The sequence below is a fragment of the Desmodus rotundus genome, chromosome 10, assembly GCF_022682495.2.
Source record: "Desmodus rotundus isolate HL8 chromosome 10, HLdesRot8A.1, whole genome shotgun sequence".
NCBI classification, from domain to species: domain Eukaryota; kingdom Metazoa; phylum Chordata; class Mammalia; order Chiroptera; family Phyllostomidae; genus Desmodus; species Desmodus rotundus.
Genome location: NC_071396.1, coordinates 35,267,018 through 35,285,040, shown reverse-complemented (window position 1 = coordinate 35,285,040; position 18,023 = coordinate 35,267,018). Strand labels below are relative to the sequence as shown.

At 51.8% G+C, this 18,023-nt stretch overlaps 2 protein-coding genes and 1 long non-coding RNA gene across 5 annotated transcripts; 1 reads left to right on the top strand and 2 right to left on the bottom strand.

The window, feature by feature from the left end:
* Window positions 1-53: 53 nt before the first annotated feature.
* NGRN (neugrin, neurite outgrowth associated) lies at window positions 54-5,143 on the bottom strand. Of its 2 annotated transcripts, none has more exons than XM_024561707.4 (3): window positions 4,932-5,143; window positions 4,469-4,579; window positions 54-1,140 (listed from the first exon to the last, which is right to left on the bottom strand). In XM_024561707.4, the coding sequence occupies exons 1-3, from the start codon at window positions 5,093-5,095 to the stop codon at window positions 546-548; spliced, it is 870 nt and encodes a 289-aa protein (XP_024417475.1). In that variant the 5' UTR covers window positions 5,096-5,143; the 3' UTR covers window positions 54-545. The 2 variants fall into 2 exon arrangements, 1 of the variants encoding a protein (XP_024417475.1); XR_006655587.3 differs by lacking the exon at window positions 4,932-5,143 and adding an exon at window positions 1,472-1,553 and having other exon boundaries at window positions 1,012-1,140; window positions 4,469-4,785.
* Window positions 5,144-5,442: 299 nt separating this feature from the next.
* On the top strand, window positions 5,443-8,143 carry LOC112305930 (uncharacterized). Its single transcript, XR_002974887.3, has 3 exons — window positions 5,443-5,583; window positions 7,741-7,793; window positions 7,898-8,143. It is a non-coding gene; the product is annotated as an uncharacterized lncRNA (long non-coding RNA).
* TTLL13 (tubulin tyrosine ligase like 13) lies at window positions 5,577-17,846 on the bottom strand. 2 transcript variants are annotated; one of them, XM_024561708.3, is made up of 15 exons: window positions 17,712-17,846; window positions 15,109-15,378; window positions 14,721-14,761; window positions 13,921-14,039; window positions 12,594-12,724; window positions 12,225-12,381; window positions 11,688-11,831; window positions 11,263-11,348; window positions 10,729-10,960; window positions 10,094-10,278; window positions 8,251-8,436; window positions 7,770-7,950; window positions 7,312-7,491; window positions 6,433-6,748; window positions 5,577-6,093 (listed from the first exon to the last, which is right to left on the bottom strand). In XM_024561708.3, exons 2-15 carry the CDS (start codon window positions 15,366-15,368, stop codon window positions 5,837-5,839), a joined length of 2,475 nt encoding a protein of 824 aa, XP_024417476.2. In that variant the 5' UTR covers window positions 15,369-15,378; window positions 17,712-17,846; the 3' UTR covers window positions 5,577-5,836. The 2 variants fall into 2 exon arrangements, with proteins under 2 accessions (XP_024417476.2, XP_045052336.2); XM_045196401.2 differs by lacking the exon at window positions 17,712-17,846 and adding an exon at window positions 15,865-16,272.
* Between the last annotated feature and the right edge of the window lie 177 nt (window positions 17,847-18,023).

Here is an 18,023-nt window from a genome sequence, read left to right as displayed (position 1 = left end):
TCCCTCACCAGCTTTCACAGGTAAATCCTCCCACCCCACAGAACCGACGAACAGACCACTACATTTCAGTTTATTTTGCACATAATGAAAACAACCAATTGACTAAGCAGTTTCAGAACTGTTAGTGTTCATTAATCAAGAAGTAAAGTCAGAAGGCCAACATTTCAATTCCTCCAAAACATACTTTGCAAGTACAATAGAAATTCCTAACACATGCAATACAGGCTGGTTTTGAAACACAAAGAGCCTGAGCGAGACGGGTGAGTACTGAATATCCACATGGGCCAGACCAGAAGGAGCCAAGCTCCAGGAAGCTGGACTGTACTCAGCCAGTCATTCACGCTGCCCCCATACACACCTGTGAAGCTGCCCTGTGAAGTTCACTGACTCTTGTCAGATGGAAACCCAAGCAACTCTTTCCTTCATTTCCGGACTCATCACTTCCTCTTATTTCGAGGTGGCTAATCGATACCCAGAAACCCAGGCAACACAAACACATCTGCCCAGCTGTGTTTCAGTGGCATCTCCACAAGTCAAGCTCCAGTTCAAATTCTATACAGGAAGTTTCCATTGTCGTCAAAGAACTCTCGCCCCCGCTGCACTACTTTGCTGCTGAAGTTCTGGCCACCCAGCTCTCCTGCCTTCAACTCCTCCAGCTTGTTTGCAGTTGGCAACCCAGCACAATTGGTTCCTCTGGTGCCCTTGCAATCCGTGGTGGGATACTTCTGCAGCTCTCTCTGATGACCCCGGGCTGCAGCCACAGGCACAAAGTGCTCCTTCTCCAGGCTCTGGATCCCGTTATTCCTTCTCTTCTGTCTCCTCGGTGCATCTGTGCTGTGAGTATTCGGTTCTATCACCTTCAAAGCTGTGCTGTGACCCTGGCCTTGGGACGAGGCTGCACCTCCTGACACAGAGCAGCCTGTAGGAAGCAGTTTCCAGGTATCCCCACAGCATGGAAGCTGGCAGAGTGAGTGGGCAAGCCCAGCTTTCTTAAGGACTTTTTGATCCTGCTTCAGTTTCTGCTCCAATGTGGGAACAAACTTGCTCTTTAAAACCCTTCTGATCACATCGGTGCTAACATCAAAGCCTTCCGCCAACCTGGGGACTGACCAGGACTCTGCAAATTCCTTATGTAAGTGCCTATAGGAAAACAAAGCAGTTTTTCAAACTGTCACGGCTTCTTTCGGGACAGCTGACTGATGACATTAGTGATAAATTCATGAGGACAGGAGCTGCAAACTAGGCTGCGTTCCACTCCTGTGCACTGGCAGCAACGCCCAGCCACTGTTAATCACCGTGTTTCACGTCAACCGACCTCCCCCCACTGCACAGCAGCCCGTCAATCCCTGTGAACACGTGAAGACTGGCCTTCCCTTTAAAGAACATGCAATCCAGTGGCCAAGACAAACATGTTAACAAGCAACAACACTGTGAGAAGTTTCACAGCACAAGATGCTGTGAGAGCACCCACCATGGAGACCCCACACCAGGCTGTCACAACACTTGCAGTGTGGCCCAGGAACTTCTTTTGGGAAGCCAATGTTAGAGCCGGTCTGAAAGGATGAAAAGGAGTTAGTAAGCTGGTGGGGGCAGGGGCGGGGGGAGGAAGAAGAGATCAAAGATACTGATGGTAGAGGGAGCATGTGAAATGCGAAGAACACCATCTTCCTGGGGAATGACTCGTCTGGCAGTGAAGGCAGGAGCAAGATCACGCCACGCATAGGAGTGTGGAGTTTATCCCAAAGCAACAGCAAACCACGGGAAGCTTTTAAGGGGTGGAATGCCATGAGCAAACTTTCATTTTGAAGCTCAATCCAGTGGTAGCCATTCAGTGGCAAGACCAGAGGTGGCGAGATTGGGCAATAGGCTGTCAGAATAATCCAGACAGATGAACTGAGGTGGTGGCAATGAGAGCAGAGGAGGAGAGAGACCTGAGAAATATTTTAGGAGGGCCACGTGGTAGAACTTGGTCGGTGAGGAAGGAGGCTGAGGTTCAGGATTTTAGCTTGGGTGCCTTGTGGGGTCAGTCAGGGTTATAGCCATATCAGAAGCAGAATTAAACTGTCCAGAACAGTGATGAATTCTATTTTGTACACGCTGAGTTGGAGGAGCCTGTGTAACATCCAAACAGAGATGAACAGCTGGAGGTCAGAAGAAAAACATGGACTGAAGACGATGGCTTTGGAAGTCATAAGCCAACAGCATAGGTGATTGAAGCCACGTGGGAGGCTGGTATTAGGCAGGGAAATATGCGGAGTGAGATAAAATGACTGAGAATACAACTCTAAAAAAACAGCAATATTTAACATACAGGAGGAAGAAGGGGTGTTCAGGAAGGAAAGAGAAAAGCAGCTCTAAAAACAGAAGCAAGTGGTACGTGGGCCAAGGGGGGGGAGAATTTTACAAGAGCTGACTACGAGGCCAAACACTGCAGAAATGTTAGGGAGGCAAAAGCACAGTGTCAGTCACGCCTGGATTTGTTTCCCAGACAAAACAAAAAGCAAGGGCGGGCAGCCTGCTTGGAACAAAATAAAGGAAAACCTGAAGTTGACAGAGGTAGGTCCCTGAGGAATTAGGTAGGGCCATGACCTAGACCACGCAGAGGGTTAGTCCTGGACAAGTTTCCTCTGCGACGTGAAGAGAGTACAGGATTGAGATGGGAAGCAGGAAGGAAGATGAAGAAGCTCTGAAGGACTCCTACCTAATGGCCTGCTTTCTCTTTGAAGTAAAAGGAAATTTACAGACCACAAAAGGGGATGTGCCAGGTAGGAAAAAGCTTTTGTGGCAGGCAGGAGAGGAAGCCAATGGCGAGAGGAGGAGCTACAGGCTCACAAAGTCTTCTTGACCAGTTCTACAGAAGCTTTAAGTCTCAGTCCCACAGTCACTCTGACGAAAATGGAACACGGCACATAGCCCAGGGTGACCATTTAGGAACACGTATCACAATGCAAATCCATCTCCCTGGACCCAGCAACTCTGCTCTGGGAATGTACAAAACCACTCCGCCTGGCAGATGTGGCGTATGCAGTTATTCACTAGTGATTTTCAACCTCTTCACCTCACAGCACACATAAACTCATTACTACAATTCTGGGGCACACCAAAAATAAATTTTATTTTTTTGCCAACCTGACCAAAAAAAGGCTTATTTTGATTCATTCACACAGGATGGCTGTTGTTGTGTTGACTGTTGTCACGTTTTCCTTTGATAATCCAAGGAAAGAGAGGTCAGTGCCCCTGACTAAATAGTCAGATATTGCATGTTTTAAAAATTCTTGCGGCACAGCAGGTGGAAGTCGCCGCACTAGAGCACTGTTTGCGACAGCAACTGAGGGGAAACAACCCAAGGACCCGTTATAAAAGGCTGGTTAACCACAGCATGATTTACTATGACTTCTATAAAAAACAAAGAGCTTTCTCTTCTGAAGTGGAAAGATATTAAGTGATAAAAGTACAGACAGCATGTATTTATAGAATCCTACTGTTTGTGATTAAGATGGGAATAAAAATCTACAATCATAATTGCTTTATTTCCACAAGGAAACCTAGAAAAAAGCCCCCAAAACTGTTAAAATGGCACCCACAGGAAACTGGCTGGGATTAATACTTCTCAGTGTGTATACCGTATTATTCTCTTCTAATTTTGAACCAAATATAACATAATCTATTCAAAACAAAAAAACTTAAAATTTAAGAAAGGATCTCTTTAAGATTTTCTTAGCTATAGATCCTTTTCTCAGAAAAACGGGCATAACCACGAAAACTCCCATCCCTGGTTCTTAGATGAAGAACGTCCTGATTCCCTATGCAGCGTTTAAATGCTGTGAGGTCTGCAATTGACTATTTTAAAATTCTAGCAAAATGAGCCAACTGTGTCACAATGTTAAAACCATTTAAATCAAGACGACAGGGTTATGGCAGTTCATTATATTACTTTACTTTAAGAAATTGTACATGAGCCCTGGCCCAGCAGCTCAGCTGGTGAGAGTGGGGTCCCAGACCCCAAGTGAGGTCTGGTCATGGCACATACAAGCGACCAATGAATATATTAAAAATGGGACAACAAATTAATGTTCCTTATTCTCCCTTCTTCTCTCACTCTAAAAACAAAAAAAAGGAATAAATGAGAAAAAAGAAATCTGAGCCCTCTGGTGTGGCTCAGTGGATTGAGTGCCCACCCTTGAACTGAAAGGCCGCAGGTTCCATTCCCAGTCAGGGCACATTCCTGGGACGCGGGCCAGGTCTCTAGTAGCGGGCGTGCCAGCGCAGCCCAATGATGTTATCTCTTGCATACCGATGGTTTTCTCCTTTCTCACTCCCTTCCCCTCCTCTAAAAATAAATAAATCTTTTTTAAAAAGAAATCTCAAATGATAATAAAAGAAAATAAAAATAAAAAAACACCACATGATCTGGCCCAGTATCCTTCCCTTCCCAATGCAGCAGACCCAGACACCAGGGGGGTCTTACCGGATCTGCTCCATGGCTTCCCTCGTCAGAGTCCTGGGCGGGGCACCCGGCGCCTCCATTTGCCTCTGAATTTTCTGGAACCGGATGGCTTTTTTCTGCCGTTTCAGGGCGCTGGAGAAGAGAACCAATGGCAGAAGCCATGCGTGGAAGCAAGCTGGGTGGTTGAAGAGTCTCGGGCTAAATCACGGAGTGCCAGCCCTCCTCTTTGTTCACCGCCCCAGAAATCTAACACCTAGAACTTGGGCAAGCTGAACTCTCTAAACGGGTGATGAAATGCGTCACTGGTGAAGGGACTCGTGGTCCCAAAGGAGCTGAATACCTGCCCCTGCGTCTCTGATCAAAATAAGAAACAAGGGCCGCTGCAAATGCAACGGCTGGACACCCCGGCGCCAAGGAGACGCGGCCTGGATCGCCGGGGCGGGAGGCCCTCCTTCAGGCTGAGGGTCCAGAAAGGACCTGGTACCTCTCCACCTCCTGCAGCTCCCGCTCCTCCGGTTCCCAGTCGGAATCGGGGTCCGGCTCGCGGCTGATAGAGCCTGGGCCTGCCACCCCTCGGGTCGCGAAACCACAGCGAGCGACGACAGCGCGGACGCGCCCAGCAACCAAGAGGCCCAGAGTACCCGCCATGTTGACAGAACTCCCTGCAGCCCAAAATGCGGCAACCGGCTAAGCCAGTCGGCGGAACCGGAAGTGGAAGGGGTGGAAGGAAGTGGGCGCGGGGGCACGTCCTTCCAGCTTCCGGCGGAAGGTGGACTCTCTGGAGCTCCGTAGCACACCCTTCCCTGCTGTAACTATGGGTAGAGCTTTGCTGATATGCGAGAGTCTGAATGAGGTGGAGGACGATCCTGCAAAACGGCATAAACTTTAATAAAAACACGGGTTCAACTGCCGAGAGCCAACCCTTCCCCACAAAGGCAGCCCAGGCCGGCCAGTCTCTCCAACGGCGGAAGGACGTTCCCAAGGCGATCCTCTGATGGCCACAGCCCCGTGCCTTGGGCACTTGGCTCCTCTGGGAAAACACTCCTTGTTGCTGGGATCAGCTCCAGCCCTGGGCCGCACCAGGGTTCAGACCCAGCAGCTAGCGATAAATCCAGGCTCAGGATTGAAGGGCAGAGGTGAGTGCATGGCTGCCCTTGGCGCCTGTCTTCATTGTTTAGTCTTTCCTGGTCCGGAAATACTCTTGGGGTATTGAGGAATTCTTGGTGTCTTTGTATTTGTGCCTTATGCAAACCGAGTTCCTGGCCGGGGCTTTTCACACTCAAGCTTGGTGGCAGTCTTTTCACTGAGCAGTGCTTAAAGGCCCTTTGCCCCTTAGGAAAGCTGAGGGGTTCTCCAGCAGAGCTTGAGTGCTGGACTTCCTTCCTCCGTTTACCTGTGGTGGCTGATGTCCAGGACTGCAGTGGTACTCTGCATCAGAGGTGCGGAGGCACGGCAGAGGGGGAGGTCCTGGGCCTTGGCTGCTCCGTGACCACAGTTTACGATGGAGGGCAAGGTGCATTCAGTCCATGGGCTACTTACCACTCTCTCCTGTTGCAGAAAATAGCCCTGCTTGGGGGTTAAACAGGATGACACTGATCTTGCCATGGCTCTGTTTATGGCTTCTAGCCTTCTGCTGGCTTGGCCTTCTGCAGTGGAAACATGGGGCCCCCTGAGTTGCTTGCTACTCACAACTCTTTCCCAACTGGTGCTCAATGACCAACACAGAGGAATGGCGTCCTATGCTTCCCTCCAACATCTGTACCACACTGTATTGTCATTGGTGTGTTTACTTATCCACTTCCCTGTTACGTTTGTTGAGTGCTGGGACTGTATTTCTGCCGTTTCTATCACCAGGCTCTAGCACATAGGAGACTGCCTCCCACAATCCCACACTGCCGGAGGTGCCGTATTATATTTTGGGAGCATCCCAGTTGTAATATCTGCTAGTGGGAACTTAACAAGCAAAGCTACTTTTGCATACTTACGGCTACTAGACCTGACTCTGGGAATGGGAAAACAGCGCCCATCAGATTTCTTCAATGACAATGAACAGGGGCCAAAGGCGGCTGGATCTCTCATCCAGTTGAAGTTCCTGGGCTGTAGGTAGTACCGGGCATGAGGCAGAAGTGCAGTATTCATGCGTGGCAGTGGCCCTAAGATCCTGGGGATCAACTCGGATCGAACTGGATGCAGGACATGAGGAGGGCCCTGCTCTTTGGCGGCCCCTCTCAGGAGGACCATTGGGAACAGACTCATAGATGGCAGTTCTTGACTGCTCAGCCCATCCGGATGAGATCTAGGCTAGAGGAGAAAAGCAGCCTCTTACCACATTTCTTGTGAGGCTGGAGGGAGTGGTGGAAAACATTGAGAACAGGAAAATCTCTTCTAGGCCATAGCCACTACCTAACCAACCAGTTCATTCTCCCGGGCTCAACAGAAACGGGACCCAGCAGGTTTGCTACTACCCCAGGGAACAGTGAATGCGGCAGCTGTTTCGTAGGCCCAAGGCTTTACTTATCTCCCCTTAGAGCCACGGCACAGGCAGCGCCAGGGAGAGATCACACGGAAGCCACTGAAGGTGGTGGGTCAGTCGTGGGTTTGGGGTTATTGCCTGATGGGACCATAGCGAACAAGTCTGTTGTGAGAAGGCTGGAAGCTGCACTTGGCTGGATGTCATTACTAAAAGCAAGGGAGCTTGGGGAACAGGCATAAAAGGAATCAACAGAACCTTTCCTGAGGCCCAGCATAGACTGCTTTCCCAGGCTCCATGGCCTGACACCATCACATTAGCCTCTGGGGCCGTAGCCACCATCGTGTACCGCCCTTGTTCCCTGCTGTGCGATATGCTGCACTGCGACCCTCACCCGATGCTCGTGAAGTTTTTTCTGGTCCCGGTGGCTGGGGTGCACCATGCTGGTGATCTGCTCTACAATACCCATGCTTCGGATGAGATTCTCCCTTTGCAGCAGGGCCTTCAACCGCTCCAGCTCCTCCTCTTCCACAATTTCCTGAGGCTGCATGGTGTCCAGGTATCCTGGTAGCAGCTACAAGGCACATGAGAGATGCATGCAGCATCTCCAATGATGAGTCCCGACCACCAACACGGATGACTGCAGCACTGCCATCCCTTCCCTGACCCGAGTGCCAGGTCCCTTTTGCTATCCATTCTCTCACCTCCTGTTCCAAAGGGTCAGATTCAATGTACTCATTAGGAACTCCTCTCTCTGTCTCTCAAACAAGAGGAGGACAGCAGAGATTCCCTTCTCTAATACTCCTACCCCATTTTCCTGCAGAAAGTCAAGAGCCACAAAGCCCCTGACACCTCTTTCTTCCGGTTCCGGGTCCGGTAAGCCAAGTGGGTGGGAAAGCCCCGGAGCCTGGTGCTGCAACAGCTCTTCTCCCCTGCCGATTCCCCCTGGTTCTGCTCCTTGTTTTCCTTTCGCCTCTTAGTGTCTAAGATGTCCCGCTGCTCCTGCTTGAGGCGGATCTCTTCCAGTTGCTGCCTGACAAGATACAGCATCTTCAGACACTAGAGAACTTGTGCGGGGAAGAGTGGGGAGGGCAGTGAGGGAGAACGGGGACCGGAAAAGAGCAGGAAGTGATGATCTATTTGGGGGACTGATGGGAGAGGGATGCGGGGGAAGATGGGACACCTACTAACTGAGCCATTAAGACCAATAAAATGTATAAGTTCATCCCTCTTTCATCAAGTGTCTGGCATCCTCTGCATCCTGCTGGGGAGCAATTCGGCTTCAGGACCTGTCCCCACCCAAGTGGAGAGAGGAGCAGGTGGGGCGAAGTACCTGGCGCACTCCTCTCTGGCCTTGGAAGCTGCCGTCTCCTGGAAGAGCGAGCCGCTGTGCTTGAAGAAGGGCGTGTACTTGTCTGTGTCGGGGCCGGGGTAGACCCTGCGGTAGCCCCCAAGGTGGGAGTCCTCGTAGCATTCCTGGTCCAGCAGTGCCGCCTGGGACAGCTCGGTTTGTTCGCGCCTGTGAAAGCCAAGCTTTGGGTGAGGCAGGGCAGAGCTGTGCCGCGGCGGGGAAGGCAGGCTGGCTGAAGCTCTGAGGACCTCCTGCTAGCTTCTCGGCCATACCGGCCCCTGCCTGTGTGGCACACGCTGCGGAGCCTACCGGTGGCCCGTCCCGCCAGTGGGCAGTAATGAAAATAGGCTTGACTTCCAGAAATCTGGCTTTCCTCTGCAGTGCAATGGGGTCCACTAATAAGCTAGCACCAAGTTATCACACTCTTACAGGTTTCTGATTATAGAAGATTGGGTTTCTAATTACAGAAAATCTAGAGGAGCAAAAAAGATGATTAAAAAACTGCCCATAGTCTTACGATGCAGTTAGTATGTTGGTTATGAGCATGGATTCTGAGGCAGAATCTCCTGAGTCTGAGTCCCAGCTTTGCCATGCCCCACCATGGCCGGCCAGCCTTCCCTCTTTTCTTCCTTCCTCTCTCGTTTCAAATGAAAGCGGAATCACACAACACTTTTAAATGGCTGCCTAGTATCCTAGTGTATGAATGTATTCATCACGTTCAGTAGTTTTCAACCTTTTATCTCAAAGATGGGATTCATCAAGTCACGTGCACAGTGAAGTCTCGTGCAAACATCCAGGGCATGTACGGTCACACTCCACCCCCACTGGTACAGACGTCCGCGTGCCTACTGTGTGCCAGGCCCTCGGCCCCGCATTGCACACCAAATGCGCACCAGCCCCGCATCTTGTAGTGCAAGTGGGGAAGAGCGATGTTATTACGCTAACCCTAAATCTACTCCAATTCATTTTTATGTCTCATTAACTGTAATTTCCCATCAGCAATAAATGACCATGCTGTAGCCCATCTTGCAATGAAAACGACAGTGGGCGAACAATAGATTTAAACCGTCCCCTGAAAACAAAAACAAAACATAACAAACTGTCCCCTAATGTTGAACGACTAAACTGTTTTGTGTTTCATTACTATAAACTTTTCTTTTTAAGTATTTATTTATTTTTAGAGAGAGGGGAAGGACGGGGGGGGGGAGAAACATGAATCGGTTGCCTCAAACCCCGCAACCCAGGCACGCGCCTTGACCAGGAACTAACTGGAACTGGCGACCTCTTGTTTTGCAGGACAACACCCAACTAACTGAGCCACAGCAGTCAGGGCTCATGACTACAAATTTTCTTGGGAAATGGCTTCTAGAAGAACTTTGTTTAAAGAAGAAATAGCTCATCAAGCCACACACAGCTAACATGCTAATATGAAATAGCTCTACCACACGCTGCTGAGCAGGGTGCAGTGTGCACGCTATGCCACTGCCTGGGTGGTGAAGGGAGAGAAACACTGTATAAATACACGCATGTGTGCGCATTAAGTGTCTGTGAAGACAGACGCGTGACCCACGGAACACTGACTGGCCCTGGGGGAGACGGAACAGCTGGAGAAGGGAGGGAAACAGACTAGTCACTGTGTCTTCTGCACTTTGCACATCAATATCTACGACACGTGATGTATTATCTACGCAAAACAAACTGTTTTTTCATAGCAAATCAGCTCCAGGCTGCCTTCTCCAGCTGGGGAAGGACTTTTCTTCTCAGGAAAGTGGTACCAAAGCAGCACGTTACACAACGGAACTCGCCGGGCGGGCGCCTGCACTACCTGGCTTCTCGCAGCTCTTGTTGGCACTGGAGAAGCCGGTCTTTCACTCGCCTCTTGTCCTCCTCCAGCACCTTCCTCTTGTCGCAGCCCCGCAGGTTGATGAGGACCATGGTGTCACAAAGGAGTGCGTCCTTCACCTCTTGATCCAGGAGTGAGTCAGTGGTGAAGCTTGGAGAGTGGTTTACCTGCCAGGAGGAGCCATTATCCAACCCCTCCTGGGCCACCTGAGCAGGTGGCAGTCTCGTGCAGGCCCAGGGGACAGTGTAGGAGAGACACCCCCCTCTGGTGGCCTCAGCCAGGGCGGCTGGGTATTCTGACCGCCAAAGTCCAATACACAGGCTTGTGAGAGCCAATCAGACTGGCTGTTTGGACACACTGTCCTTGAAGGCAAGGCTTACATGAGCAACTCTTGGGATCCAAAACCTGGATTCCTACGGGGGGCGCCAGAGACCACCAAGATTTGACTCAATAGGTCCAAAGAATGGAGATCCTATGCCTCCTGCAGTTCCTCCCCAACCCGGGGCCGCTGCACCCCCGTTCTCTGCTCCCCCACCTGAGTGTGCTCCAGTCCCAGCTGTCCTGTTCAAGGAGGCCTCTGGACCTGGGTTTTGCAAAGCCCAGGAGATAATCCTCACCTCCAACAGCCAGGGCTTCAGCTTGTGGTCCAGCAAGATGTCAAAACCAAGGATCTCAAAACAGGCACAAGTACCTCCACTCAGATATTGGGGAAAACAGGTTCGGTAGTTGTGGCGAAGCACAGAATGGGCCGAGATGATAGTTTTGATGATGATGTCCTCGATGCCCCCCCATATCTCTCGGGGGTCGTAGCTGTGTTCTCGCAGCCAGGCATTGAGCGTCGACAGTTTCCTGTGAGGCCCAGTGCTCAGAGGAAGACCATGTCCTCGGCCAGTGGGGTAGGGCTGCAGGCAGGAGGCTCCCTAACCCTAAGTACATGCCTAGGCTCCTGTGCTTTAAAGGGGGGGCTGCCTGCTCACAGCAGGGCTTAGTTATCAGGGGTGGAGGGGTTGGGACCTCCCTTGGTGGTCACAGGACAAGGGTCTGTAAAGGCTGAGTTTTCCTGAGCAGTCAGCCTCTCAAGAGCTGGTCTCAGTTTCATAGCTGGTGAGACTAGGACTAAGGGACAGGGAAGACGACGGAGTATGGCGTACCTCTTACTGCCCACTGCGTTATCCCGGACGAAGTTCTCATTGTGTTTGTTGATCGCATAGTTAGTCAGGTGCATGCAGACATCATCCTGGGGAGAGAGTGGCTCTGTGGCCTCGGGGCTGTGCTGAGCTCCTCGCCAGCCCTTCACTGCCTTTGAGCACCCAGGAACGTTTGTCTCCTGTCCCTCTGCCCCCCACCCCCGGGAGGACTGTGCTGGCAGCTCCTGGGGAGGAAGGTGTGCTGTTCCTCCCCTCCAGCTGGGTGCCGAAGCACTCACCAGCTTCACTCCTTGTCACGGGCGGGCGACCAGCCAGTTGCATCACAAGCCCCCCTCCTCAGTTTCCCCAAAACACCTCAGCGCTTAGCGGTGGAAAAGGCGGGGGCAGGGGGGTGCTGCCTGTCCCCAGGGCTATCCCCGGCCCCTTACCAGGTTGTTCTGGTTGGGCTCCACGTAGGGCATGGTGGCAAAGCGGGCCAGGCCCTCCTCGTACATGAAAACCCGAAGGGGGTCACAGGATGTGAGCAGGACATAGACGCGCATGTCGAACTTGAAGCCGTCGATGAGGAAGGGCTGGGTGCACAGAGTCGGCCACCAGGGAAAAAGAACAGCGCTTGGAAGGGCTTACTCTGTATCACCCAGGGTCCTCCACACTTTGACAATACCACAACTCGTTTAAATTGCACAGTTACCATATCGTTACTGTTATTGACCCCATTCGCAAGTGAGCAAACTGGGGTACAGAAAGGATAAGACAGTTGCCCAAGCCCCGTGTATCTAAAAAGGGGAAAAACTCAGATTCAAACCCAAGTAGGCTGGCTCTGAGCGAGGACTCCATATGCCTTCTGATAGAATGGGGATGGCAGAAAGGGTAGGAGCCTGAAACTGGCTTCCTCCCTGGCTTTGGGAGACACCGGACAGGCCAGTGGTGGCGGAGGGACCTGGCGGTCCTGAGGCGCCCTTCACCTTGGAGATGTACTGCTGGCAGATCATATGCTCTCCCGGCTTGATGTCCCGGGGATTTCGGGTGATGAAGATGCCGCGGCCCTGAGAGCCACTGTCTGGCTTGCAGATAAATGTTCGGGTTTTCCGCTGACGACCACAGGCCTGGAAGTCCCCATAGCTATGTGTGGACAGAGGCTGCTGGTCAGAAGGTTCCTGGGCATTGCAGCTGCCCCAGGGCCCCATGGGGTCCCTCCTGCCCTCTGGTCCGTGCTCTTGCGGGAGCCCTCAGTCTCAGAGCATTCCACTTCCATCCCCTGGGACGTTCAAGGTCACAGGGCCAGTCTGCAGGGAATGCAGATGGTGACCCTTGCCACCCCACGTGCCACTCACTCCGCGGGGAGGCACCAGGTGCGCGGGAAGATGTTGTACTCCAGGGGGTAGAGTTTCTGCATGCGTTTCATGTTCCGGGCCAGCAGGTCTTTGCGGCAGATTTCTGTCATGCCAGGGAAGTGGTTGATTTTCTGAAACGGAGCCAGCTGGTTATACCGCCCCCCAGAGTAAGCGGCTGTTCCTGGGGTCTGGGCATCTGGGAGGCAGTAGAGGACTGGGAAGGCCAAGGTAGTCAGCAGAGGTAAACCCTACCTTGTAACCCAAAGAGAAAACAGGAAGATTCCCTAAGGCAGGTGAGAAACCCCTCCTTGGCCTCCCCCTAAAACACGGCAACACTGGAGTCAGGAAATGAGGAAATGAGACTCAGTGAGAAGGGTGAGTCAGGGCTGTGGGCCGTCTAGAGCCACCCTGTAACGTCCCTGAGAACACAGGGACCAGTTCTATGAGTGATTGGTGTGTGTCAGCACAAAGCAAATGAGAAAACATTTCCCCAAAGAAAAAAGGACACTGGGGTCCAGGGAGTGCACGACCCCAGAGGGCACGGCTTCGCCTGGAACCCCGCCATCTGTCCCTGCGTGGGAGGCAGCCTGTCACCCCGCCTCAGGGCTCTCTTGCTGGCTTTCCCACTCGCTAGCTGCATGAGCCTCTGAAGCGCAGGGTCCTCTTCACAAAAGAGTTCTGCCACTCAGGGTCGTTTTTGAGGACTTAATGAGAGAAGAATGTAAAGGCAGTGACTGCCTCTTCTTGCTGTGGGACAGGCTATAGTCCCCTTAACGAGGTTATTTTGAGGTTCCCCCTCAAAATAAGCCTGCAGGCCCTTTTAAATTATTTTATCCCTAACCACCTCAAAGACTCAATTAGAGGATCACAAAAATGCCATGGAAGAAGTCATATTCGTCTCATGAACCCTGGTCCAACTTTCTCGACTTTCTTGCGGCCGTGAAGGGCCCCACATGACTTGGTGAATGTGGGGTGCTAGGCTAAGCAGCTGGGAAGGCTGGATTCCTCAGCTGGCTCGGAATCCGAATGGGCCTGCCTCCATGACGGGCTCGCCTGCCCTGGAGGCGCCAGTTGGGCACACACGCCTCCATGCACATGGCAGACAGAGAGGCAGGATGTGCCCAGCAGACACTGCTTCAGATAACAGAAGTTCCAGAGATTCCAGAGGAAAGTATTTCCACTGGAGCAGATGACCCAGGTCATGGCCTTCCATGCTCTGCAAAGGGGTGTGGCCACCAACTGACAGTCTTGGGTGCCTGGCAGAATGGGTGGGAGTAGTCATTCCGGGGCCACAGCCCCTTTGGGATCTTGGGTCGGGAGATTGTACCTGAAACCTCTTCATGTCCATGACGCGGTCCAGTGAGACAGAGCAGTCTGTCCAGTACACGGTCCACTCTTCATCTTCTCCCACCTCCTTCAGGCCACACGTCTGGGCTGCTCGACGCACTGTGGAGAGAGGGAGGTCACGGGGCCAGCCTGGGCCCTGGCCAGAGGCCTTGGGACTGAGTCTGGGTTGCATGAGGAACAGCCCTGACTGGAGAGCGGGTTGAAGAGGGAGGTAGTTCCTACCTCATCTGGGCACTTCAGGTGCCGTGGGACAACTCCAAGTGCATGAAGCTGTCGGGGCTCTTCCACAACCTGACAGAGAACTCTAGAGCCTGCCTGTCCTCTCCTGTCACTCCCCCTCACAACTAGGATGCTTCCTGGCCTGCAGAGCTGACCCTTAGTAGGGGTCACACTGGCACCTCATGCTCTGGGTGGCCCCTTGCACACATGACAGTGGGGAGAAGAGGAGAGAAAGAGATGGCTGACCTAGCTGGAATTTTCTTTAACAATCACTGAAGCCGCCTTGAGAACTTCCTTGAAAACAATGGTTTTAACCGGGTCTTGTCTCCAGTAAAAACTCAAAAGGGTGAGGCAACGGTGCCTCTGAGTCATTTTTCCCTTGTTAGCTGAGGAGATTCTGAACCTGCCAGTGGCCGAGCCAGGGGGCTCAGTTCCGGCTACAGGCCAGCCTAACAAGATCCAGGGTTTGGAAGCCTGCCTGGGGACCATACCCAGAGTAAAAGCGACAGCAGAAGGTGCTCCCCTACACGCAGTGGTGCGAGGGAAGAGCCAGGCACTTACCACTCTCATACCTGCAGTTGGTCAGGTTGATGGCCAGGGCTCTGGAATGCAGAACAGTGGAAATCAGGCACACTTGTGTAGAAGAGCAGACCCTGGGCTGCCAGGCGCCCAGATGAAGAGACACGCGACAAATTCGCAATGTATTTCCTTTCCTCCAGAAGCCTCGAGGACCAGGATGGTACAAGCGTGCCGAAATGCTGCACTAAGCCAGCCCAAATGGTTCTGGGTTTTGTTTGTTTTTATTCTACCAAAAGGCCAGTGATGCGCCAGTGTCCCCTGCCACCCTCCCCAGGCCAAAGGGAAGACTCTGGGTCCCAGCCCAACTGCAAAGGGAGGTTAGGGGGTGACTCTGGGGTCAAGCACATGAGGGGGTCCAGGGGCCGGTTACCTGCATTTCTGCTTTCTCTTTCTTCTCCCAACCTCTAAATCATCTAAGTCAGCTGGGGCTATGTCTTTTTTCGGAATTTTCGTGGCTACAATGGATAAGGCAACTTCATTCCCCAATGCCTCACAGTCAGCCTTTGAGAGTGTCTGCTGAGAAGGGTTAGGAAGGATGGTAACTTCCTCCTTATCACACTCCTCCTCGGATTCCTCTTCTTCAACATAGTCCTCCTCTGATTCACTGGTCTTACAGGCAGTTGGCTCCATCCTTTAGATTCTGAGGGACAGGGTGGATGGGAGTGAAATATGGGACTTCCCTCCAAGCCCAGGAAGGCCTGCAGGAGTCCGCCCTAAGGACCTTCCCGGTGTTATAAGGGAATGTTGCTGCTCTTCTAGAACTGAACAATCCCACTGCGAAACGGGCTGTTTCCAACTAGGTCATGGGGGTCGTGGGATGCCCGTGATTGATTATGCTGGGCTCGCTGAGAAGCCCCAGTAACCCAAGATCACACCATACCACACACCAGGGTGCATCAGGAGCTGAACAGAGAGCGGGCAAAGGCCATGGCATACAAAGGGGGAGGCTGGAAGAGGGGGGCTTTGCCTTTAAAATACAGCATAAGACCAAAGGTTCCCTAGGCCGGCCCTTTACTTGTCCCATGACTCAGTTTCTCTGTGTGTACACACTGGGGCCGGGTACCCACTAGCTAAGACCCCTTGGGCCCTGACAGCGGAGGAGGAGACCCCTCTGGACTCTGCCCACCCGGACTGCTGCCTCTGCCCCTAGTGGCCTGGAACTGGACTCAGCAGGTTGCTCAACACCTGCCCTTCTTGCCCAGGTGTTGCTGCGCCTCCAGGACCGCCTCCTGGTTCCTTCCAGAGGACCTGCCGTCCCTACAGATCGCGAGGGGGAGCCCGCTCCCCACCGGGTTCACTCTTAGTTTTGCGATCCTTGAGGCGGTGGCTTCTCCCTGCACAAGCTGGGTGCCACCGCCCACCGTCACCATAGACACGAAGGCGACTCCCACTGGAGCAGCGTTCTGAGGGCGGGGCTTCCTGAGAGACACACCCACTAGGCCACGCTTACTCTTCCTGCAGCAGCTGACACGGTGGATCATGGGACTTGTAGTCCTTCTGCTGCCACGCTAGTTCGCTCAACCCCACTCCCTCCCTCTTTGAATTTTCGGGCAAAGCCCGGAATTTTGCCAACTCTGTTTGGGAGACACATCTGGTTGCCTTTCTGACATTTTAAAATAATCATGCCTCAGCAGTGTCTGCACTCGGGAGGGGCAGCCGCAATTAGCACACATCCCCTGGAGGCGCTCTGTCTGGTGGGCTGAGACAGCTCCACTGACTAAGGAATAGCAGCCACCTATTAGACTGCTCCTTCACTGTCTTCCTGACGTCCGTCAGCTCTAGCCGACTTCTAATGGCCACGTCCATCAAACTCAGCTCCCCATGTGGCTCAATCTAGAGGACACTTAAAAAATTTCCCTCCTTTAAAAAGACACCCACATTTTCTGATGTCCAGACTTCTCATCTTTCTTCAACTTAAGATACTCTCAATGGCCCACTCCTTGAAGTGCTTTGGAGTCCTTTGCCTTCCAGGACACTCATTTTTCTCATTCTTTCAACAAATATTTAGTGTTGCAGGCACTGTTCTAGGGTCTGAACCATCACCACTTCTTGCCTGAATTGCTAACATTCAGCAACCTCTTCATTGGACTCCCTGATTCAATCCATCCAATGCAGCTAAAGTATTCTTCCTAAAATGCAAATATTACTCCCCCACTGAAACTCTTCAGGGTTTCCTGTTAGATCAAACCCAAAGCCTCTTAGTACATGAGGCCTTCCATCAACAAGCAAGCAGTGGTGGAGAGGCCCCAGGGCTGGATCAGCCCTTCCTACCATTGCCCCTAAGTGTTCCATCCTCAAGCTTACAAAAAGCTCCCATCTAAAAGTTCCCCTTCTTGAGAACTTACAAAGTATAGTACCACCATAAAAAAAGCCTCTTGACTTTTTTCCCCTTTTCATGGAAAAACTTATTTGGGACAGAGAAGGCTTTCCTCTGAACATCAGTCCTATAGAATAACTGGAAAAGTCCTGGTGTTTGGCCTTACAACCTTGGACACAAAATCCACTTTACTATAATGGTCATATGCTCATATATGCAGAGGGTTGCAGAAAGAGGCATTAAGCTAAAATGACTACAATGTGCCAAAAACTTGAGGGCAAGCAAAAAGATTTGGTAGAAACTTAAATGTTCAACACGTAAACATTTAAATTTGTTTTAATATTTTTCCTATGGGATGGGTTGTAGTACATATTTTGCCTTACTCCAATGAAATTTTGCAATATCTTTTAGGATTAAAACCTCTGAAATTCTAAATATATCAAAGCTTCATAGAGGCCTGGGGACCTGAGCCCCAGATCAGGTGAACTGTGAAGGACAGCACCAGTGACAGAGGCCGCCACCTGAAGATGTGGTCCCAAGTGCATGCTCCCAGCTCCACTACTGATGAGCTGTGTGACCTCAGACAAAATACTAAATCTCTGTCTGGCCACCTCTATCTCTTATCTGTTAAGTGGGGGTACTAAGAGAATCTATACCTTTAACGCTGTGAGGACCACTTGTTTTCACACGAGACCAAGTAGGTGAAGAACTCTCAGTTCACTGTTGGGGCTGGAGAATTCGAGGTAGTCAAGCAGGGGAAGAATGCGCTACAATGAGGGCATCTGGATGCAGCAGGGCCTGACGCAGAGATGAAGACATAAAATGCAGCGGTAGACAAAGGTGGAACAAGCAGAGAGGCAAGACCAGAGGATGGGGGGGCACCATGCCAGAGGCACATAAACTATCACTTTTCTAAGACTTGATTTGAAAGGAAAAGTCCATAAAGAGTTCCGGAGTATATAACTCCT

Excerpts from the sequence above, each read along its gene's own strand:
- NGRN (XM_024561707.4), bottom strand. The coding sequence starts at position 5,095 with ATGGCGGGTACTCTGGGCCTCTTGGTTGCTGGGCGCGTCCGCGCTGTC. Across the intron at positions 4,580-4,931 it reads GAGCTGCAGGAGGTGGAGAG|CGCCCTGAAACGGCAGAAAA; the intron begins GTACCAGGTCCT and ends TCTCTTCTCCAG. Across the intron at positions 1,141-4,468 it reads GAAGCCATGGAGCAGATCCG|GCACTTACATAAGGAATTTG; the intron begins GTAAGACCCCCC and ends GTTTTCCTATAG.
- TTLL13 (XM_024561708.3), bottom strand. The coding sequence starts at position 15,368 with ATGGAGCCAACTGCCTGTAAGACCAGTGAATCAGAGGAGGACTATGTT. Across the intron at positions 7,492-7,769 it reads CCCGGAACCGGAAGAAAGAG|CTGCTACCAGGATACCTGGA; the intron begins GTGTCAGGGGCT and ends TGTGCCTTGTAG. Across the intron at positions 6,094-6,432 it reads CAGAGTCAGGTCTAGTAGCC|AAGGCCAAGCCAGCAGAAGG; the intron begins GTAAGTATGCAA and ends TTTCCACTGCAG.